At 51.3% G+C, this 23,746-nt stretch overlaps 1 protein-coding gene across 6 annotated transcripts in view; it reads right to left on the bottom strand.

The window, feature by feature from the left end:
* Window positions 1–23,746, bottom strand: part of ARHGEF18 (Rho/Rac guanine nucleotide exchange factor 18) — a 133,905-nt gene that overhangs the window by 96,985 nt on the left and 13,174 nt on the right. For all 6 annotated transcript variants that reach the window (XM_074025612.1, XM_065535138.1, XM_065535139.1 and 3 more), the window contains 7 exons: window positions 18,780–18,904; window positions 8,256–8,515; window positions 5,648–5,798; window positions 4,771–4,885; window positions 3,085–3,142; window positions 2,522–2,566; window positions 984–1,061 (listed from right to left, as the gene is read on the bottom strand). In XM_074025612.1, the coding sequence (XP_073881713.1) occupies window positions 984–1,061; window positions 2,522–2,566; window positions 3,085–3,142; window positions 4,771–4,885; window positions 5,648–5,798; window positions 8,256–8,515; window positions 18,780–18,794 (722 nt within the window). In that variant the 5' untranslated portion in view covers window positions 18,795–18,904. The remainder of the gene's footprint in view (window positions 1–983; window positions 1,062–2,521; window positions 2,567–3,084; window positions 3,143–4,770; window positions 4,886–5,647; window positions 5,799–8,255; window positions 8,516–18,779; window positions 18,905–23,746) is intronic.

Raw genomic sequence — 23,746 nt, 5'->3', positions numbered from 1 at the left:
AGACATGATTCCTGCTCTGGTAGGATCTGTTTTCTGGGCAGAGATGCCATTTCTCCAGTCTGTGCCCCCGATCCCAGTCCAAGTGGCTTCTGGAACTTTGTAAATATCCGTAAATGTTTGTTGAATGAATGAATGAGTGAATGAGAGAGGGAGGGAGGAAAGGAGGGAGAGAGAAGGATTCAGGGACCTTCAGCCCTGTCTGTGATCCTCATCCTGTCCCCATCCTATCACCAGAACTGATGATGCTCATGCTCGTAGGCCCCCCTGCTATTTATTTATTTATTTTTGAGAGGGAGTTTCACTCTGTCGTCCAGGCTGGAGTGCAAGGGTGCGATCTCGGCTCACTGCAACCTTCGCCTCCTGGGTTCAAGTGATTCTCCTGCCTCAGCCTCCTGAGTAGCTGGGATTACAGGCACCCGCCACCACGTCCGGCTAATTTTTGTATTTTTAGTAGAGATTGGGTTTCACCATGTTGGTCAGGCTGATCTTGAACTGCCGACCTCAGACGATCCACCCTCCTCAGCCTCCCAAAGTGCTGGGATTATAGGCATGAGTCACCACGCCCGAGCTCCACTGCTCTTTAGGATAAAGTCTGAGCTCTCTCGTGTGGCTGAGGTTGTCTGGTCTCTGCTGACTTCTCCCATCTTCCCTCCTCCCCGCCCTACTCTGATGTCATTCCCTAAGCCTTCTAATTCCATTTTGTTTCCTTCATCCTCATCTGCACATATTGGCAAACTCCTACCCTTCCGTCAGAACCCTGCTTACATCGTCACCTCCTCCAGGAAGTCTTCCTCTGTTCTCTCAGGGTATACGAGAGCCTCATCCCTCCCTTCCCTGCCAGCTCCCCCCATTGCCCTGATGGGGGCCCCAGCTCCTGCCTCCAGCACAGGGGGCCTGGCCCAAAGGACCATCCGTAAACCCTTGTTCAAATCCAAGGCTGCCCTCCCCTGCCGTTCTCACTTGCAGCAGGTCTGTATACTTACTCCGACAGGAATTCAAACCAGGTCAGGTTCGAGTGGGCTTCTCCGGAGCTGGGTGACATGCAAGCCCTCTGCCGGGCCCTGCAGGATCAGAGGGGACAGATATCTGGGTCGGCAGCCTCCTCTCCCACTCCCCTACCCCAGTGCTACCAAGTACAGGCAGGTACCAGGTACCCCGTCTAAGAGCCCACCCGTCCTTGACACTCTGGGCTTGTGTGTGAGACATTGTGACAGGTTTTCCAGCAGAGGGCAGTAATGTGTCTTGGCTGAACAAAATCAGTGTTAGCAGGAAGATTTTTTTTTTCTTTTTAAATAGAGATGGGGTCTTGCTCTGTTGCCCAGGCTGGAGTGTAGTGGTACAATCACAGCTCACTGCAGCCTCGACCTGTGGGGCTTGAGTGATCCTCCCGCCTCAGTCTCCTGAGTAGCTGGGACTATAGGCATGTGCCACCATGCCTGGCTAATTTTTAATTTTTTTTTTAACCAAGTACTTAAATCTTACGCAATTTTTTTTTTAAACAGGGTTTGGCTCTGTTGCTCAGGCTGGTGTGCAGTGGCATAATCATGGCTCATGGCAGCCTTCAATGCTTGGACTCAGCCATTCTCCTGCGTCAACACCCCCACACCCCCTAGAGTAGCTGGGACTACAGGTATGTGCCACCACGCCCAGCTAACAACAACAAAAAAATTTATACAGACAGAGTCTCACTCTGTTGCCCAGGCTGGTCTGAAACTCCTGGGCTCAAACAATCCTCCCAACTCAGCCTCCCAAATTGCTGGGATTACAGGCGTGAGCCACCTCACCCAGCAAATTTTTAATTTTTTTTTGTAGAAACAGGGTCTCACTATTTTTTCCAAGCTGGTCTCAAACTCCTGGACTCCAAATGATCCTCCCACCTTGGCCTCCCAAAGTGTTGGGATTACAGTGGTGTGAGCCACTGCACCCGGCTACAAGAAGACTTTGTAACAGATGGTAGTGTCTTAGGCAGGAGGCACATTTACCTGTTTGCTCCAAGGGCCCCCTGTGCCGGGGCAGCCTGCCCCACTCCACCTCTTGTCTTCTAGCCTCCTCCTTCCTCTCCTGCCTCATTTTTCTTCCCTTGAATGCAGCCTTCCCTTTCTTCTTTTTTTTTTTTAAGTCAGAGTCTCGCTGTGTCACCCAGGCTGGACTACAATGGCGCGATCTCGGCTCGCTGCAACCTCCACTTTCCGGGTTCAAGCGATTCTCCTGCCTCAGCCTCCCAAGTAGCTGGGATTACAGGTGCCCGCCACTGTGCCTGGCTAATTTTTGTATTTTTAGTAGAGACAGGGTTTTGCCATGTGTGCCAGGCTGGTCTCGAACTCCTGACCTCAGGTGATCCACCCTCCTCGGCTTCCCAAAGTGCTGGGATTCCAGGCATGAGGCACCTCACCCAGCCCTCACCCAGTCTTCTCTACCCCTGTCTCCCACACCTGTACACGCCCCTGCATGTCTCCTACTCTTGTCTCCCACTTTGTTCCTCCACGTCTGTCCCCTCATGCCTGTCCCGATTCCCACTTACCCATGGTACTGTCGAAGTTCTTGAAGCACCTGCTGGACAATCAGCCTGTGGGGGTTGGGGTGGGATTAGAACAGCCCACGTTAGCTCCAGGTGACAGACACCCTCCCAGAGACAAGCTGGGGTTGCCCAACCAGGCCTCAGGTCCTGATGCAGACCCTACTCAAAGCCAGCCACTCTGGAGGCTGAGGCAGGAAAATCGCTTGAACCTGGGAGGCAGAGGCTGCAGTGAGCCGAGATTGTACCACTGCACTCCAGCCTGGGTGACAGAGGGAGACCAAGTCTCACAAGAAAAAAAAAAAAGCCACAATTATCTCCCAAGGCTACACTGAGAACCTTTCTGAGGGGCCTGGGCCTCTCCCGCCGGGAGAAGGACGGTGTCAGAAAGAAGATGAGGTTATGGGGGACTAGTGGGACGGTGTCTGGCCCTGGTCACTTATGGCCAGCAACGCTGCACCCTGGCAGCCCTCCTCCCGCAGCCCTCCTCCCTCAGCCCTCCTCCCGCAGCCCTGACTTTCCGGTCTGTTCCCTGGTGGTCCCTCCCCCACCACGAGGCAGAAACTCACACGTGATCTGGTTCCACGTGGTCTTTTTCCATGCACTCCAGCACTGGAGGTTCCAGGCCTGAAAGAAGCCCCCCCCATCCCAGGAAGCACAGTTGTGAGGAGTTCTGGGACAGGACCAGCCCAGCAGAGCCCTCCCAGATGCCACCCTGAGTCCCTGCAGAACTGGAGGCCATGCAGACAAGGCCTGTACTCTCAGGGAACAGAGACGAGAAGAGGACAGAGAGCCAGGGACAAACGCAGCTGTCCCCAGTATCTCGTGAGTGCTTACACCCTACTAAATGCTTTACATGTGTGAGCTCAGCAGACTCTCCAAGTGGCCTTAAGGAGATAACGCTTATTATCCCCCCTCCCCTTTTTTTCCTTAGACAGAGTCTCACTCTGTCACCCTGGATGGAGTGCAATGGCTCAATCTCGGCTCACTGCAACCTCCGCCTCCTGGGTTCAAGCGATTCTCCTGCCTCAGCCTCTAGCTGGGATTACAGGCACGCACCACTATGCCCGGCTAATTCTTGTATTTTTAGTGGAGATGGGGTTTCACCATGTTGGCCAGGCTGGTCTCAAACTCCTGATCTCATGTGATCCACATGCCTCGGCCTCCCAAAGTGCTAGGATTACAGGCATGAGCCACCGCGCCAGGCCTTTTTTTTTTTTTTTTTGAGACAGTTTTACTCTGTCACCCAGAGTGGAGTGCAGTCCTGCCATCAGAGCTCACTGCAGCCTTGACCTCCTGGGTTTAAGCAATCCTCCCATCTCAGCCTCCCAAGTAGCTGGGACTACAGGTGCACACCGTCATGCCCAGCTAATTGTTTTTATATTTTTAGTAGAGACAGGTTTTGCCATGTTGCCCAGGCTGGCCTCAAACTCCTGGGCTCAAGCTATTCACCTGCCTTGGCCTCCCAAAGTGCTGGGATTCCAGGTGTGAGCTGCCGCGCCTCTTCTAATAGAGGAAGCCACAGAGGCTCAGAGACTTGTTATGTGTTTAGACTCCAGGTTTGTCTGATGCCAGAGAGGTGCAAGGTCTCACGATAAAAATTCAGAGATAAAGAAAGAGATAAACAGAATGCCAGGCGCGGTGGTTCATGCCTGTAATCCCAGCACTTTGGGAGGTTGAGGCGAGCCGATCACTTGAGGTCAGGACTTTGAGACCAGCCTGGCCAACATGGCGAAACCCTGTGTCTACTAAAAATACAAAAATTAGCCGGGCGTGGTATCGGGTGCTTGTAGTCCCAGCTACTTGGGAGGTTGAGGCAGGAGAATCGTTTGAACCCGGGAGGCAGAGGTTGCAGTGAGCTGAGATTGCACCACTGCACTCCAGCCTGGGTGACACAGCAAGACTCTGTCTCAAAAAAAAAAAAAAAAAAAAAAGAATCAGAGAGAGAAGAGAGAGAATCTCGGAGGCAAGGTCATTGCAATGGGGCAATCTCACACTGGCTCGAGGGCTGCAGGGAGAGGAGGAGGGACAGATGCTGGAGGTCCTTTCCTCTCTCTGGCTTCCCCCAACATTCTGCCCAGTCCCTGCCCAGGGGACCCTAAGCCAGCTCCCTTCCGTTCCCTGGGGCCCATTGGGAGCCCCATCAAGGGGACTCTCCAGGATGAAGGATGAAACCCCAACAGGGTTTCACCATGTTGGCCAGGTTCCTCTTTCCCTGACTTGGTTTGAATGAAGGAAACTCCCAGGCTGGCTACCTTGAACAGGTGGAGCAGGCACTTCCAAATCCGGAGAGATTTCCGGGGAGCAGATCTCATAGGAGGACACAGGAACGGACCTTGACCTCACTCTTTTCTTGGGGCTGTCACATTCCTGCAGGGAATTAAACATCTCACTAAGCTGGGAAGGCAGCCTGGACGGCAGGCAGGTTCCCTAGGTTGAGGGTCCCCACCCACAGCCAGGGCCACCTCCACAGAAACGGGGTGACACACTCATCCAAGCCTCAGCCTCCAGCCATTCCCCCCTGGCCATAGGGCATGGGTTCAGCCACCCCCTCCCCAGTCACAGAGATGTAGTCCTGGCCGAGGAGCCTCCAGCTATGAGCTGGAGCCCCAGGTATCAGGGTCACGGGTTCCAACAATGGCCAGAAATTTCCCCCAGGGTCATTTGTGATCACAGCCAGAGATGTCTCAGCCACCAGCCACTCCAAGCATGCATTCCTCAGATGTGACCTGGGATCTCAGGTCAGAGACAATTCTCCTTAGCTGCCTACCCCAACCACGGACACAGCTGCCTTCCGGCTGCAGGCTACACTCCAGGCAAAGATCCTCCAAGCCTGGCTAAAACTGCAAGATAAGACATCCCCCACCCGCTTGTCTCCAGCCCTTGGGTTGCAGTCATGGCCATGCATAGCCTGCCCTAGATGCTTACCCAGGGAAAACCCTTTAGGCCTGGGCTGGAATCTTAGGACCCAGAGACTACCGAGGCACGGGCCACGCCGTAGATAAGCACCCCCCACCCCGCCATGGTGGGTAAACACCACCAGCCCTGGCGAGTCTCTCCTTCCTACCCATAGCACTGGCTTCTGGACCCAAAAATATGCTATTGTCAGGGGTGGCTGCAGGTTACACCCACTTTGCCTGGGCTCTCTGCAGGGGTCCCGCCCCCAGACAGACACTCTTGAGTCCAAGTCTTCAGCCCTCCTCCCGGCAGGTTCAAAGCAAGGCTGGCCAGTGTTCGAGGGAGACAGGGTTCCTCATCCACAGCTGAGGCATCGAGGCTGAGCCTAGTGGGAGAAGACAAGGTACTGGGGCTTCCGCAGGTCTTGCCCACCTGGCTGCTGCCCCAGGCATCCAGGGGGACTTGAAAGAACATGCAAGGGGGCCCTTCCAGGACAGGGAAGGGTGCACAGGCCACAGAGAGGGGTCTAGACCTCCCAATATGAGAGGAGTTGGTGACAAGGGGAGAGTACAAAGAAAGCCAGCCTGGTTATATTTGTTTTTGGTTTTTGTTTTTTTTTTTTTTTTTTTTTTTTTTTTTTTTTGAGACGGAGTCTCGGTCTGCCGCCCAGGCTGGAGTGCAATGGCCGGATCTCAGCTCACTGCAAGCTCCGCCTCCCGGGTCCACGCCATTCTCCTGCCTCAGCCTCCCGAGTAGTTGGGACTACAGGCGCCCGCCACCTCGCCCGGCTAATTTTTTGTATTTTTAGTAGAGACGGGGTTTCACCGTGTTAGCCAGGATGGTCTCGATCTCCTGACCTCGTGATCCGCCCGTCTCGGCCTCCCAAAGTGCTGGGATTACAGGCTTGAGCCACCGCGCCCGGCCTGCCTGGTTATATTTGTTGGAGCTACGTTTGCATCTCAGATCGTTTTTACACAGACTGTTTTTTTTTTCTTTTCTCTTTTCTTCTCTTTTCCTTTTCCCTTCCCCTTCCCCTTCCCTTTCCCTTCCCTCTTTCTTTTTTTTTTTTTTTTGAGACAGAGTCTCACTCTGTCACCCAGGCTGGAGTGCGGTGGCACAATATCAGCTCGCTGCAACCTCTGCACAATCTCGGCTCACTGCAACCTCCGCCTCCCAGGTTCAAGCGATTCTCCTACCTCGGCCTCCCAAGTAGGTGGGATTACAGGCATGCACCACCATACCCAGTTAATTTTTACATTTTTAGTAGAGACAGGGCTTCACCACGTTGGCCAGGCTGGTCTCAAACTCCTGACCTCAGGTGATCCCCCTGACTCTGCTTCCCAAAGTCCTGGGATTATAGGCATGAGCCACTGCACCCGGCCTGAATTTCTATTTGGGATGACTTGGAAGGGGTTGAGAGACACAGGTTAGGGGTGGCTAGAGCGCCCCTCCTACTATTTGGTGCTGCTACTGTGGGGTGCCTGGCATCTCACACATTTCCGGTTTGATCATAAGTGCATGGATGCACATCACATTTAGGCTTATATGCATGGGTCTGATGGGGGCTGAGCATGGCTGTACTCTCAGCAGGTGTGCAAGATTGGGTTTTTGTGTGCTTGCAGTGTGTGTGCTTGCAGTGTGTGCGTGCAGTCGATTTTTTTTTCTTTCTTTCTGTTTTGTTTTTGTTTTTGTTTTTTTTTAGATAGAGTCTTGCTCTGTCCCCCAGGCTGGAGTGCAAGTGGCACAATCCTGGCTCACTGCAACCTCTGTCTCCTGGGTTCAAGCGATTCTCGGGCCTCAGCCTCCCAAGTAGCTGGGACTACAGGTGTGCACCACCATGCCAGGCTAATTTTTGCATTTCTAGTAGACAGGGGTTTTTGCCATGTTGACCAGGCTGGTCTTGAACTCCTGACCTCAGGTGATCCACCCGCCTTGGCCTCCCAAGGTGCTGGGATTACAGGTGTGAGCCACTGTGCCTGGCCTCACGTGCAAGTTTTTTGGGCTGCCTCTGATGGTGCAGATGCCCCTCATGTCCCTACAGCAGGGATCCCCAACCCCTGAGCCACAGACTGGTAGGTACTGGTCCGTGACCATTTATTTATTTATTTATTTATTTATTTATTTATTTATTTAAGACGGAGTCTCACCCTGTCGCCCAGGCTAAAAGGTCACGGACGGCCAGGCGCAGTGGCTCACGCCTGTAATCCCAGCACTTTGGGAGGCCAAGGCAGGTGGATCATGAGGTCAGGAGTTCAAGACCAGCCTGACCAACATGGTGAAACCCCATCTCTACTAAAAATACAAAAATTAGCCTGGTGTGGTGGTGCACGCCTGTAATCCCAGCTACTCGGGAGACTGAGGCAGGAGAATCGCTTGGACCCGGGAGGTGGAGATTGCAGTGAACCGAGATCACGCCACTGCACTCTAGCCTGGGCAATGTAGTGAGATTCCGTCTCAAAAAAAAAAAGAGAATCTAATGCCTGATGATCCCATCACCCCCAAAATGGACCAGCTAGTGCAGGAAAACAAGCTCAGGGCTCCCACTGATTCTACATGATGATAAGTTGTATAATTATTTAATTATGTATTACAATGTAATAATAATAGAAATAAAGTGCACGATAAATGGAATATGCTTGAATTATCCAGAAAGTATCCCCTTTCCCCCTGGGTCCATGGAAAAATTATCTTCCATGAAACCGGTCCCTGGTGCCAAAAAGGTTGGGGACCATGGCAGGTGCAAGGGGCAGCTTGTCTCAAGACCTGGCTCTGGCCTTCTGGACCCCTGCCCTGTCCCAGGGGTGCACTGTGGGAGGCAGGCAGTCAGCAGCGGGGAACTGACCTCCGCCAGCTCTCTGAGCAGCTCCGCGACCTTTCCCAGCTGCGCCGCCTTGACAAGTCCTGGGACCCCGCCAAGTTGGAGAAAAGAGAATCCCTTCCTGGTTCTTCACTGGGGGCGCGGCTGTCTGGGGCCTCCCCAGGCTGGCTGTGGGAAGGGGCCCCAAGGCCCAGGTCCTGCAGATACTCGCTGCCCTGAAGGGCCCCCAAATCCAGGCTGAGGTCCTCCGCACTCTCGCTGAGCCGCCTGGGAAAATCATCCTCCTGTAGGTTGGGAGGGTGAGGAGAGAGAAGATGTTCACCAAGGGGCAGCAGAGCCTGGGGTCTCTTGACCACAAGGTCCCTGCTCCCAATGTTCAGACCCTGCCTGTCCCCCACCTGTCCATCTGGGCTTAGTGCCCTTCTCACAGCGAGTGGAATGGAATGGGAGGGAGTAATCCCCCAGTGCCCTGTCTAACCTGGACCTTCAAGACCTCACCCCCACAAAAGGACCAGAAGTCTGGTCTTCCATGCCAAATTCCCCTACTTCTAGCCTTGGCAAAGTACTTCTCGTCACTGAGTTTCCATCTGATTATCTATTTTTTTTGGTTGTTTTTTTTTTTGGTACAGTTCCTGCTCCTGTTCCTATTTCTTTTTCCTTCCCTTCTTTTGTCCTTCACTTCCCTCTTCTCCTCCCAGTCATTCTATTTGTCATTCTGTCCAGCCAGGGCACCTACCTTTTCTTCTCCTTGCAAAACCTCCTCTCCCACCCGGCCCATCCTGAGTCTGTCTGGTGAACTCCTATGCATCCGTCAAAACCCAACTTGGGCATGCCCTCCAGGTTGCTTTCCTGACTCCTCAAGGTTGGTAAGATGCCCCTCCTCTGGGCTGTCAGGATCTGGAGGACAGGAATTGTCCTTTTTCAGGCCTTTGTTAGGACTGTCTGCACACAGGATTTGGTGGGTAGGTGGGTGGGTAGGCTTCCCCCATGGCTCCATGTGAGGCCAGTGCTGAGATGTGGCTCCAGGCATCCATGTGACCTCAGGCAGCCCTTGGTGGATGCTCTCAATTTGTCAGCTGCACATCTTGGCCGGCAGGAGGCAGGGGGTCCGTGTCCACATCTATCTTGGGATAGATGTCCACATCTATCCACATCTATCTATCTATCAAGGAGGAGCTATGCAGGGTTTGCCCTTTTACCTGAACTCACCCATGTTGATGTCTTTATAGATTTGGCCGCTCCCTTCTTTTTATTGCAGTGAAATACACATCACATAAAATTTATCATCTTAACCTTTTTTTTTTTTTGAGATGGAGTCTTGCTTTGTCACCTAGGCTGGAGTATAGTGGCACGATCTCGGCTCACTGCAACCTCCACCTCCCGGGTTCAAGCGATTCTTCTGCCTCAGCCTCCTGAGAAGCTGGGATTACAGGCACCCTCCATTATGCCCAGCTAATTTTTGTATTTTCAGTAGAGATGGGGTTTCACCATGTTGGTCGGGCTGGTCTCGAACTCCTGACCTCAGGGGATTCGCCTGCCTCGGCCTCCCAAGGTGCTGGGATTACAGGCATGTGCCACTGCTTCTGGATAATTTATATATATATTTTTTAGTAGAGACAGGGCTTCACGATGTTGGCCAGGATGGTCTTGAACTCCTGACTTCAGGTGATCTGCCTGCCTCAGCCTCCCAGTGTTGGGATTACAGGCGGGAGCCACCGTTCCCGGGCCCATCTCTTAACCATTTTTAAGTGCCCAGTTCAGCATCATTAAGCACATTCTCATTGCTGTGCAACCACCACCTCCATGTATCTCCAGAACTTTCTCATCTTCCCAAACTAAAATTTTGTTCCCATGAAACACTCGCTCCTTATTTCCCTCCCCAGCCCCTGGCACCCACCCTTCTACTTTCTGTCTCCATGAATCTGACCAGGCCTGGCGTGGTGGCTCATGCCTTGGAATCCCAGCAATCTGGGAGGATCGCTTGAGCCCAGGAGTTTGAGACCAGCCTGGACAACACAACAAGACCCTATCTCTACAAAAAAAAATTTAAATTGAGCTGGGCATGGTGGCAGGCACCTGTAGTCCCAGCTACTTGGGAGTCTGAGGTGGGAGAATCACTTGAGCCTGGAGGTCGAAGCTGCAGTGAGCTGTGATCATACTACCGCACTCTAGCCTGGGTGACAAAGAAAGACCCTGTCTCCAAAAAAAAAAAAAAAGCGGGGGGTGGTAAATCTTGAACCCGACGAGTCCAGAGACCTCCTACAAGGGGAATCAGGCAGTATTTGTCCTTTTGTGTCTGGTTTATTTCACCGAGCATAGCATCCTCACGGTTCCTCTACATTGCAGCACGTGTCAGAATTTCCTTCCTTTTTAAGGTTGACTTGTATTCCATTGTGTGGATCGATCACATCGCATTTATTCATCCATCCATCAACGGACACCTGGGCTCTTTCCATCTATTGGCTCTTGTGAATAACGCTGCTATCAACATCAGTGTGCGAATATCGGTGAGTCCTTGCTCTCAGTTCTTCTGGGAAGATATCCAGAAGTGGAATTGCTGGATTGTGTGGTTTATTATTATTATTATTATTATTATTTTTGAGATGGAGTCTTGCTCTGTCCCCCTGGCTGGAGGGCAGTGGCGCGATCTCGGCTCACTGCAAGCTCCGCCTCCTGGGTTCACGCCATTCTCCTGCCTCAGCTTCCTGAGTAGCTGGGACTACAGGCGCCCGCCACCGCGCCCGGCTAATTTTTTGTATTTTTAGTAGAGACGGGGTTTCACCGTGGTCTTGATCTCCTGACCTTGTGATCCGCCCGCCTCGGCCTCCCAAAGTGCTGGGATTACAGGCGTGAGCCACCGCGCCCGGCCCTATTATTATTATTATTATTTGAGACAGAGTCTCGCTCTGTCACCCAGGCTGGAGTGCAGTGGCACCATCTCGGCTCACTGCAACCTCTGCCTCCTGGGTTCAAACGATTCTCGTGCCTCACCCTCCTGAGTAGTTGGAAATACAGGTGTGCACCACCATGTTGGGCTGATTTTTCTATTTTCAGTAGAGACATGGTTTCATCATGTTGCCCAGGCTGGTCTCAAATTCCTGATTTCAGGTGATCCTCTCCCACTCGGCCTCCCAAAGTGCTGGGAAGACAGGCGTGAGCCACTGTGCCCAAACTCTTTTATTTTATTTTTTGAGACAGCCTCTCGCTCTGTCACCTAGGCTGGAGTGCAGTGGCACAATTGCGTGGCAATTTTAGGTTTAACTTTCTTTTTTTATTTTATTTTTATTTTTTTGAGATGCAGTCTCACTCTGTCGCCCAGGCTGGAGTGCAACGGAGCTATCTCAGCTCACTGCAATCTCTGCCTCCCGGGTTCAATCAATTCTACTGCCTCAGCCTCTCGAGTAGCTGGAATAACAGGCGCCTGCCACCATACCAGGCTAATTTTTTTGTTTGTTTGTTTGTTTTGTTTTGTTTTGTTTTTTTGAGATGGAGTCTCACTCTGTCACCCAGGCTGGAGTGCAGTGGCCAGATCTCAGCTCACTGCAAGCTCCGCCTCCCGGGTTTACGCCATTCTCCTGCCTCAGCCTCCCGAGTAGCTGGGACTACAGGCGCCCGCCACCTCGCCCAGCTAGTTTTTTGTATTTTTTTTAGTAGAGACGGGGTTTCACCATGTTCGCCAGGATGGTCTCGATCTCCTGACCTCGTGATCCGCCCGTCTCGGCCTCCCAAAGTGCTGGGATTACAGGCTTGAGCCACCGCGCCCGGCCTGTATTTTTAGTAGAGACAGGGTTTCACCATCTTGGCCAGGCTGCTCTCCTGAACTCCTAACCTCATGATTCACCCGCCTCGGCCTCCCAAAGTGCTGGGATTATGGGCGTGAGCCACTGTGCCTGGCTAATTTTAGGTTTAGCTTCCTAAGGACTCACTCTACTGTTTCCACAGCCTGCCTTCTTCCTGAATCTCTCCTCTGTGGCCACCATCCTCGTTTCCCTCCCACCTCCCTGCTGACTCCTCCTCTGCCTCCTCTTCCTCCCTCTGCCTTTTGATCACCGGGGTCCCTCTTTTTCAGTCTCTTTCTAAGGAGCCACAGCTCTAGCTCTGGCTGGCCCTCATGTGACTTGGGTGGCAGCCTCCTTTCAAATCCCCACCTACCCCCCAAATGGCTCCATTCCTACCCCCGGTGCCTGGACAACCTCCTACTGTCTTTTCTGTCTCTGCCCCCAAAGGTTTTTTTGTGTCTCTGGTTTTCATCCTCCCGTAAATATAAACATGTCAGGACAGCCTCTTGGCCTGGCTGAGCCTCCCTCTTTCTCCTGCATCTGGCCTCCCTCAGAGGAGGCAGAGGTGGGAGCCAGGCCAGAGATGGGGGTGGAGCCGGGGAGTCGGGAGCCGGGCAGTACAGGCTGTTCCAGCTCCCACTGGTAAGTACATTGAGGGAGGGAGACAGTGAGTGTCTCATCTTTTATTTTGGAGCTTGCACTTTTGCTCTGACATATCTTGGGCAAGAAAAGATGAGAACCAGCCCAGTGGGGTCCTTGCAGGTATCTGAGTAAACATCGTATGCTGCCCCGCTGGCCCTGACACCCCAGAGAGGATGCTATAAATCCAGGCTCCTGTTCCCTACACCCGGGGGAGCCTTGGGGGATGGGATCCGCTGTCAAACCCAGAGGCGAAGCAGCCCAGGGTTCCCCACTCTTCAGAAGGGCTCACCACGCACAGTTTTTCGTAGTACATGGATAAATGCTTCTCTTAAAAATGTAAATAGCTATTGATCTTGTTGTGTATTGGAAAAACATAACACACCAAAGCAGCTTCAAGCATAACGTGTCCCTGGTCCCCATTTTGTCATGTAAAAAAGTGGCTTGATTTCAAACAAAATGGCATAAATCATACAGCAGATAGCCTGCCTGCCTTTTTTCTTTCTTTCTTTCTTTCTTTCTTTCTTTCTTTCTTTCTTTCTTTCTTTCTTTCTTTCTTTCTTTCTTTCTTTCTTTCTTTCTTTCTTTCTTTCTTTCTTTCTTTCTTTCTTTCTTTCTCTCCTTCCTTCCTTCCTTCCTTCTTCCTCTCTCTCTCCTTCCTTCCTTCTTTACTCTCCCCTCCCCTCCCCTCTCCTCTCCTCTCTCTCCTTCCCTTCCTTCCTTCCTTCTTCCTTCCTTCCTCCCTCCCTCCCTCCCTCCCTCCCTTCCTTCTTTCCTTCCTTCCTTCCTCTCTCTTTTTTATTTATTTATTTTTTTGACAGGATCTTGCTCTGTTACCCAGGCTGGAGTGCATTGGCGCCATCACAGCTCACTGCAGCCTGGAATTTCTGGGGTCAAGGCATCCTCCTACCTCAGCCTCCTGAGTAGTCGGGGCCACAGGCGTGCATTACCATGCCCAGCTAATTTATATATATATATATATACACACACACACACATATATGTACATATATATATATATATATTTTTTTTTTTTTTTGAGACGGAGTCTCGCTCTGTTGCCCAGGCTGGAGTGCAGTGGCCGGAACTCAGCTCACTGCAAGCTCCGCCTCCTGGGTTTACGCCGTTCTCCTGCCTCAGCCTCCGGAGTAGCTGGGACTACAGGCGCCGCCACCACGCCCGGCTAGTTTTTTGTATTTTTTAGTAGAGACGGGGTTTCACCGTGTTAGCCAGGATGGTCTCGATCTTCTGACCTCGTGATCCGCCCATCTCGGCCTCCCAAAGTGCTGGGATTACAGGCTTGAGCCACCGCACCCGGCCTTTTTTTTTTTTTTTTAATAGAGTTTCGCTCTTCTTGCCTAGGCTGGAGTGCAATGGTGCGATTTCGGCTCACTGCAACCTCTGCCTCCCGGGTTCAAGTGATTCTCTTGCCTCAGCCTTCCAAGTAGCTGGGACTACAGGCACCCACCACCACACCTGGCTAAATTTTGTATTTTTAGTAGAGACAGGTTTCACCACGTTGGCCAGGCTGGTCTCGAACTCCTGACCTTAGGTGATCTGCCTGCCTCAGCGTCCCAAAGTGTTGGGATTACAGGCGTGAGCCACCATGCCCGGCCCCAGCTAATTTTTTTTTATTTTTTGTAGAGACAGGGTCTTGTTATGTTGCCCAGGCTGGTCTTGAAATCCTGGGCTAACGTGACCCTCCCACCTCAGCCTCCCAAAGTGCTGGAATTACAGACATGAGCCACCGTGCCTCGCAGAGCAGATGGTTTTCAAATGGTCATTGGGTAGAAAGACCTCAGTCAAGGTTTGCATCCTGCTATGGTAGCTGTTGTTAGCTAAGCATGACCTGGGTCAAGTACCTGAAGCTCTTTGAGCCTCAGTTTTTTCCATCTCTAAAATGGGCATACTGCCACCTACTTGTAGGATTGGGTTGTGCAGATGAAATGAGATGTTTGGGCATTGCAAGCCCTTGGCCAATGGAATAATACATTGCTGTTTTTAATGTCATGAGTCGGGGGCCAGGGCCGTGGCTCACACCTGTAATCCCAGTGCATTGGGAGGTCAAAGTAGGAGGATCATTTGAGGCTAGGGGTTTGAGACCAGCCTGGGCAACATAGCGAGATCCCATCTTTAAAAAAAAAAAAGAAAGGCCGGGTACAGTGTCTCACGCCTGTAATCCCAGCACTTTGGGAGGCTGGGGTGGGCAGATCACAAGCTCAGGAGATCGAGACCATTCTGGCTAACACGGTGAAACCCTGTCTCTACTGAAAATAAAAAAAATATTAGCCGGGAGAGGTGGCGGGCGCCTGTAGTCCCAGCTACTCGGAAGGCTGAGGCAGGAGAATGGCGTGAACCTGGGAGGCGGAGTTTGCAGTGAGCGGAGATCGCACCACTGCACTCCAGCCTGGGCGACAGAGTGAGACTCCGTCTCAAAAAACAAACAAACAAGCCGGATGCGGTGGCATGCACCTGTAGTCCCAGCTACTCTGGAAACTGAGGTGAGAGGATTGCTTGAGATCAGGAGGCAGAGGTTGCTGTGAGCTATGATCACACCACTGCACTCCAACCTGGGTGACAGGGCAAGACCCCATCTCTACAAATAAATAATTACATTACATAAAATAAATAAATTTCAGGAGTCAGGACCCTTCCTCTGAGCAAGCCTCTGATAGCCCCAAATCGAGTCACACGGTCTCCACTGTCCTCACGGAGCGAATTGGAGAAGATAGACGATTAAGCCCAACCATTATAATCAAGAATGCTAGAAGGTTCCAGCCAGCAGGCTGGGGAAGATCTGCGGGGGAACAGATTACGCTGTCCAAAGAATATCAGGGAGGGCTTCCTGGAGGAAATGGCAGCATGTGAAAGTCTGAGGACTGAGTAGGGGCTGGCTAGGCAGATACTGCAGGTAAGCATATTCCAGGCAGTGAAAGAACAGGACATCTAGAAGTGAGCAGGCTGGAGAGCTCATGGCGCCTTTAAGCAACTGGCCAGTGTTCCTATGGCTGGAGGTGTGGACAGTTGGGGAACACGAGTCTGGTTGGCCAAAGCATAGATTTAATCTGGAAGTTTCCAACAGTGGTGGTAGGGAGGGCAGTGATTGGCCTTCAGAAAGATTATTCAGCTTGCTGGCTGGGCGCGGTGGCTCACGCCTGTAATCCCAGCACCTCGGGAGGCCGAGGCGGGCAGATCACATGAATCCAGGAGTTTGAGACCAGCCTGGCCAACATGGCAAAACCCCATCTCTACTAAATATACATAAATTAGCTGGACGTGGTGGTGTGTGCCTGTAATCCCAGCTCCTCAGGAGGCTGAGGCACAAGAATTCTTGAACCCGGGAGGTGGAGGTTGCAGTGAGCCGAGATTGTGCCACTGCACTCCAGCCTGGGTGATGGAGTGAGACCCTGTCTCAAAAAAAAAAAAAAAAAAAAAAAATGTATTAAGCTTGCAGAGCAGAGATGGGCTTGGATGGGGCCAAGATGCAGGCAGGTGGCCCAGCCAGGACACCCATGCAGATGACGTGGGGGAGCCATGATGGGGACCACCACCAGGGAAGCGGAAGGAGGCTGCAATGCACAGAAATGGAGGGTCCTTGGGGTTCACCATTCACAGGACTTGGTGCCTGATGGGAGAGGGAGGGGCAAGGAAAGTGCCCGGGCCTCCAGCTCTGGTGACCAAGTGGATGATGAGAATAGAGACTCAGGAAGAGAAGACAGATTTGCCAGGGGGTGGGGCCACAGCCTTGCTGCCTACTTACAGGCCTCCCTGCTTCCCCAGAGCCCACCGTTCCCCCATTGCCGTGTTATCCACCCAACTGCCTGCATCCCATGGTTCTCTTTCAAAGAGGTTCAGATCCTAGGGAAGGCACGGGGCTAAACTCCAGTCCTGGTTCTGTGATCCTTCACCTGGGACTTTCCATGACATCTGGACTAATTCCTTCACTTCTTGCATCTCAATGTCTTTTTGTTTTTTCCTCATTCTGTCACCCAGGCTGGAGTGCAATGGTGTGATCTTGGCTCACTGCAATCCCCACCTCCTGGGTTCAAGCGATTCTCTTGCCTCAGTCTCCTGAGTAGCTGGGACTAAAGGTGTATACCTCCATGCCCGGCTGATTTTTTTATTTTCAGTAGAGACAGGGTTTTACCCCATTGCTCAGGCTGGCCCAGGCTGGGCATGTTGGCCAGGCTGGTCTCAAACTCCTGACCTCAAGTGATCTGCCCACCTCGGCCTCCCAAAGTGCTGTGATTACAGGTGTGAGCCACCGTGCCCGGCCCCTCGGTGTCCCCTTCCATAAAATGACAAGTGTGGGTACATGAATTGCCCTTTATGGCTTAACCATAACAGACCCTCTTTCCTTAGTGCAGCGGATGTTGTGGAAAGTCACTGAGATCCCCAGAGGCTGTGGGAGAAGGAACTGTCAGCTCTCAGCCCCCTTCCTGGGCAGCCCATCGGCAATGGTTGATTGACAAGGGAGTATAAAGGCTTGACCATTTCAGCCTGGCTCCATCTGAGTCTGCTTCCTGAAGACTCAACACACACAACCTGACCGTCTTGGTCCCTGGTGGAGCTGGAGCTGAACTGTGTTCATGAGACATTTCCCCGGCCCCTGCCCTCTCAAGGGTGCACCTCCTAGATGCCACATCTTCCACCCCAGGAGATCTTCCGTGAAGCAGCCTGGAGGCTGTCAAGGACCTTTGCCAAGACCTCAGTCCCAGCCAGCCACACACCATTAGGGCTTGATGTTAACTGTGCCCCAGCTCCATCCAGGGACCTCAAGCTTTCAGGGTCTTTCTTTTGAGACTGGAGCCTGGGGGCTGGCCTGCCCCACAGGCCCCTGACATAAGCACTTGGAGAAAGTGTGTGGAGCAGAGGGTATGGACGCAGACTGAAGAGTCAGACTGGGCTTGAATCCCAACTCTGCCATGATGGGAACTTAGGCAAGTCAGTCTACCTTTCTAGGCTGTATTTGGTTTTAGTCTGCCTGCCTGCCTTCCTTCTTTCCTTCCTTCCTTCCTTCCTTCCTTCCTTCCTCCCTCCCTCCCTCCCTTCCTTCCTTCCTCCCTTCCTTCCTTCCTTCTTTCCTTCCTTCCTTCCTTCAACTCACCCTTCTTCTCATCTATCCATTCACCCATCCATTATCCATCCATCTTTCCTCCATTCTTTCATTTATCCATCCTCCTTCCTTTCATCCATCTTCCTTCCTTCCTTCCTTCCTCTCACACTTCTACTCATCCATCCATTCACCCACCCATTATTTATCCATCCTTCCTTCTTTTATCCATCCTCCTTCCTTCCATTAACCCATCCATCTATCTCTTCCTTCCTTCCTTCCTTTCTTTCTTCCTTCCTTCCACTCACCCTTCTTCTCATCCATCCATTCACCCATTATCCATCCATCCTTCCTTCATTCTTTCATTTATCCATCCTCCTTCCTTTCATCCATCTTCCTTCCTTCTTTCATTTTATTCATCAATCATTCATGTATCCATCCACCCATACTTCTCATCTTTCTTCCTTCCTTCCATTCACCCACCTTTCTACTCTTTCATTCATCCACCATCCCTCCTTCCTTCCTTTAATCCACCCATCCATCCATACTTCCTTCTTTCCTTCTTCCATTCATCCATCCTCCTTCCTTCCATCGGCCCATCCATCTATCCGTCTAGCTTTCTTCTTTTTATTCACCCATCATCCATTTATCCATTCACCCACACTTCTACCCATCTTTCCTCTCTTCCTTCTAGTCATCCATCATCCATTCATCTACCTAACCACCCTTCTATTCATCCATGTACCCATCCATCCACCCGTCCATCCATCCTTCTACTCATCTGCCCTTGATTTCCTCTTTCCTTACATCTATCCATCCATCTATCCAGCCATCTACCCACCCATCTATCCATCCATCCATTCATCCCTCCATTGCTCCTTTCCTCTCTCTTCTTATTTCAGAACAGATTCTGGTTTCCTCATGTGTAAAACAGGATAATAACGACTTTGCAAATTTGGATGAGGATTCCCTGAGATAATATATACAAAGTGCCTGGTAAAATACAGGTGCTAAACAAAGTGTACTTGCTGCCACTGTTGTCATCAGCTGCTGCCCGTTTCAGCAGTCAGACACCTGCCTGATCATCCCCCATGGCAGAGAAGAAGTCTGGGTTCTCAGGTTTCCAGGATCCACTGCTGCTGTTGGTGGCCGAAGCCACAGCTCCAGAGTCACAGGGCTGGACACATGACTTGGGCTCAGAGCCTGTGGAGAAAGGAGGGACAAGGTGTCAGGGATAAGCTGGGAGTGCTAAGGAAGCTAGGACCTGGATTCTGCATCTGTTGGTGGTCACCCTGGACCTCAGTTTTCTCATCTATAAAATGAGTTGGTGGCCGGGCGCGGTGGCTCAAGCCTGTAATCCCAGCACTTTGGGAGGCCGAGACGGGCGGATCACGAGGTCAGGAGATCGAGACCATCCTGGCTAACACGGTGAAACCCCGTCTCTACTAAAAATACAAAAAATTAGCCAGGCGAGGTGGCAGGCGCCTGTAGTCCCAACTACTCGGGAGGCTGAGGTAGGAGAATGGCGTGAACCCGGGAGGCGGAGCTTGCAGTGAGCTGAGATCCGGCCATTGCACTCCAGCCTGGGCGGCAGAGCGAGACTCCGTCTCAAAAAAAAAAAAAAAAAAATGAGTTGGTGAGGGGAGTGGGAGGATAGTCTCAATGATCTTGAAGCCAGCATACGTGTCACCTCTTCCCCATCCTAAGCCTATGACGGACATTGCTAGTCAATCATGAGGCAATTTCCTGCTTAGCCATTTGCCCCCTCAGGATTCTTCCCAACACACCGGTTCCAGTAGTCATTACCAGGTGATCCAAGTTGGCTTATGTATGAAATCAATTTGTCATGCCTGCTCTAGCAAAAAGCCTTCAGTTGATCAATGATGCTAATGGTCCCATAGACCAAATGCAAGTACCCCATGTCCACATTGTTTTTCCCTCTCCTCCTCCTCCTCCCTTCTTCTTCTTCTTTCTTCTTCCTTCTTCTTCTTCCTTCTTCTTCCTCCTCCTCTTCCTCCTCCTCCTTCTCCTCCTTCTTCTTCTTCCTCTCCCTCTTTCTCTTCTTCTTCTTCCTCTTCTTCTTCAACAGAGTCTTGCTGTGACGCCCCCAAGCTGGAGTGCAATGGCATGATCTTGGCTCACCAAAACCTCCGCCTCCCGAGTTCAAGCCATTATCCTGCCTCAGCCTCCTGAGTAGCTGGGATTACAGGTGCACACCACTGTGCCTGGCTAATTTTGTACTTTTAGTAGCGTCGGGGTTTCACCATGTTTTCAGGCTGGTCTTGAACTCCTGACCTCAGGTGATCTACCCCCCTCAACCTCCCAAAGTGTTGGGATTACAGGTGTGAGTCAAGGCACCTAGCTTTCTTCTTCTTCTTTTTTTAAATTAAAAACTACTTTGAAAAATAAGCTTATTTTTTCCTCTTTTTTCTATTAGAGATGAGGTCTCACTATGTTGCCCAGGTTGGTCTCAAACTCCTGAGCTCAAGTGATCCTCCCGACTCAGCCTCTCAAAGTGCTAGGATTACAGGTGTGAGCCACTGTGCCCAGCCCTAATGCCCACAATGCCCACATTTGTAGGAGAGTCTCTCTCTCATGGTGGAATTGAGGCTGCCTCTTCTTTTGGTGGGGAGTGAGAAGCAGAGAGCAGGGAGTTGGGCCCCCCAGGAGCCACATGCCCCAGGACCCACCTGCAGATGGAAATGGATAAGCTCCAAGATGCTCAGTCCCAAAGCAATGACAAATTCTAATCCATGTCCCTTGCCCCCTGAACATTTCACATAAATGGAATGATACACTATGTGGTGTCTTGTGACTTGCTGCTTTGACTTTACATATTTTGAGGTGTGTCTATAATGTGGTGTATGGCAGTGCTTCATTTCTTTCTCTTTCTTTCTTTTCTTTTCTTTTCTTCTCTTTTCTTTCTTTTTGAGATGGAGTGTTGCTCTGTCACCCAGGCTGGAGTGCAATGGAGTGATCTTGGCTCAGTGCAACCTCTGCCTCCCGGCTCAAGCAATTCTCCTGCCTCAGCCTGCCAAGTAGCTGGGATTGCAGGTGCACGCTGCCAAGCCCAGCTAATTTTGGTATTTTTATTTTTAGTAGAGATGGGGTTTCACCATGTTGGCCAGGCTGGTCTCGAACTCCTAACCTCAGGTGATCCACTCGCCTTGGCCTCCCAAAGTGTAGGGATTACAGGTGTGAGCCACCGCACCCGGCCAGTGCTTTATTTGTTTTAGGGCTGAATACTATTCAATTGTATGGAGATACCACATTTCGTGTATCCAGTGATCTGCTGATGGACGTTTGGGTTGTTTCCACCATTTGGCTATTTCAAATCATGCTGCCATGAACAATTGCTTACAAGTTTTTGCACGGATGTGTGTTTTCCATTGTCCTAGGAAGGAAATTGCTGGAGTACATGCTAATCTATGCTTAACTTTTTGAGGAACTGCTGTTATGCAATCTCTTTTTTTTTTTGAGACAGAGTCTTGCTCTGTCTGTTGCCCAGGCTGGAGTGCAGTGGCCGGATCTCAGCTCACTGCAAGCTCCGCCTCCCGGGTTTATGCCATTCTCCTGCCTCAGCCTCCCGAGTAGCTGGGACTACAGGCGCCCGCCGCCCCGCCTGGCTAATTTTTTGCATTTTTAGTAGAGACGGGGTTTCACCGTGTTAGTCAGGATGGTCTTGATCTCCTGACCTTGTGATCTGCCCGTCTCAGCCTCCCAAAGGGCTAGGATTACAGGCGTGAGCCACCGCACCCGGTCGCAATCTCTTTTTTGAGATAAAGCCTCACTCTGTCCCCCAGGCTGGAGTGCAGTGGTGCCATCTTGGCTCACTGCAACCTCTGCCTCCCGGATTCAAGCGATTCTTCTGCCTCAGCCTGTCGAGTAGCTGGGATTACAAGTGGGCACCACCACACCTGGCTAATTTTTGTAGTTTTAGTAGAGATGGGGGTCTTGCTATGTTGGCCAGGCTGGTCACGAACTCCTGAGCTCAGGCAATCTCCCCACCTTGGCGTCCCAAAGTGCTGGGATTACAGGCATGAGCCATTTCACCTGGCCTAAAACCACTGAATTGTGTGCTTTAAATAGGTGAAGTATATGGTAGTTGTTAATAAATATTAATAATTTGTTATTAAAATATTTTTTAAAAGTTGTTAATAAAGCTGTTGCTAAAAAAATTTTTGCTGGAGCCTCTTGCAGAGTTTTGGATGGGACAGGTGCACATGGGGCCTGAAGCTTCAGTTCCATTGCTTCAATGTAAATTTGCCCCCTGATGCCGCCTGTATTCATGGATGAATGGCTGGACAGTAACGGGCAATGCCGGGGTTTCCACCATCACTGCTTTCCAGGCTGCCCTCCCAGGCTGGTTGGAGGGACTCTGTTCAGCTGCTGTCGTTAATCTTCCCCACCCAAAAGCCAAAGCAGCATCTGTGACTCACAGAAACGAACCAAGCAGGCTGTGAAGGAAAGCCAGATGTGGGGGAGGGTCCTGGAGGCTGGTGGGAGCTTGGGAGGGGAAAGGCAGTCCCATTCCTCAGCCAAGTCCCCTGGGGGCTGGAGGAGAGGCAGCAGGACTGGCTTGCTTCACTGGACAGGGTCCTTGTGGAGGCCTGAGGCCTCCCGTAGCCTGCAGAACCTCATGCACCGTATCTGTGAAACCTGAAGGTCTGGGGTCCAAAGATCAAAGGTGAAAGGCCAGGGTTGGCCGGGCGCAGTGGCTCACACCTTTAATCCAGCACTTTGGGAGGCCCAGGCGGGCGAATCACTTGAGGTCAGGAGTTCGAGACCAGCCTGGCCAACATGGCGAAACACAGCCTCTGCTAAAAATACAAATATTAGCTGGGCATGGTGGCGTGCACTTAGAATTCCAGCTACTAGGGAGGCTGACACATGAGAATCTCTTGAGCCAGGGAAGGGGAGGATGCAGTGAACTGAGATTGTGCCACTGCACTCCAGCCTGGGTGACAGAGTGAGACTCTGTCTCAAAAAAAAAAAAAAAAAGAAAAAAAAAAAAAGAAATTCCAGGGTTGTGTGTTGTGTGTGTGTTTTTTTGTTGTTATTGTTTTGTTTTAAGAGAGTCTCACTCTGTCACTCAGGCTGGAGTACAGTGGTTCGATCTTGGCTCACTGCAATCTCTACCTCCTGGGCTCAAGCGATTCTTCTGTCTCAGACTTCTGAGTAGCTGGGACCACAGATGTGTACCACCATGCCCAGCTAATTTTTGCATTTTTAGTTGAGACAGGGTTTCGTCATGTTGGCCAGTCTAGTCTCAAACTCCTGGCCTCATATGATCCTCCCACCTCGGCCTCCCAATGTGCTGGGATTGCAGGCATGAGCCATGATGCCCGACTGAGTTTTGTTTTTATAGGGAACCTTCTGACCTAGGAACAGGTTGAGCTTGACCTGATGATGAACTCAATTCTGATCCTAGTTCCCAATGACTGACTCAACTCTGATCCTAGTTTTACAGATTGAACCCTAAACTCTGTGTCACAGACTGAGCCATGATCCTGGTGTCATATACTGAGCCTTGATCCTGATATCATAGACTGAACCTTATCTGGCTGTCATTGGTTTAGCACTCATTCTTGTATCATAGACTGAACACCCATTCTAGTGTCACAGACTAAGCCTTTATCCTGGTGTCATATATTGACCCCGATCCTAGTGTCATAGGCTAAGCCCTAATCCTGGTGTTATAGTCTTAGCTCTTATCCTGGTATCATAGACCGAGCCCCAATCCTGGTGTCATACACTGAATCTTGATCTGGCATCATAGACTAAGCTCCAATCCTGGTGTCATAGGCTGCGTCCTGATTCCAATATTATGAGCTAAGCCCTAATCCCCATGTCATAGACTGAGCTCTGTCAATTACCAACCACAATCACCCCAAATGATTGCCAATCACATTTGTAACAGACCCTCAGCTACCAGTCTGTCCCCTGTAGTACACCCTGGAGTTGGTGTGTCCTTTTGATACAACACTCTGATGGTCACTCCCCTTCTACTGATCCCCACCCCCATAGACTCCAGTCCCCTTAGGA

The sequence above is a fragment of the Macaca fascicularis genome, chromosome 19, assembly GCF_037993035.2.
Source record: "Macaca fascicularis isolate 582-1 chromosome 19, T2T-MFA8v1.1".
In the NCBI taxonomy this organism is placed as follows: Eukaryota; Metazoa; Chordata; class Mammalia; order Primates; family Cercopithecidae; genus Macaca; species Macaca fascicularis.
The sequence above is the reverse complement of the archived record's forward strand: the minus strand, read 5'-3'. Positions and strand labels throughout refer to the sequence as shown.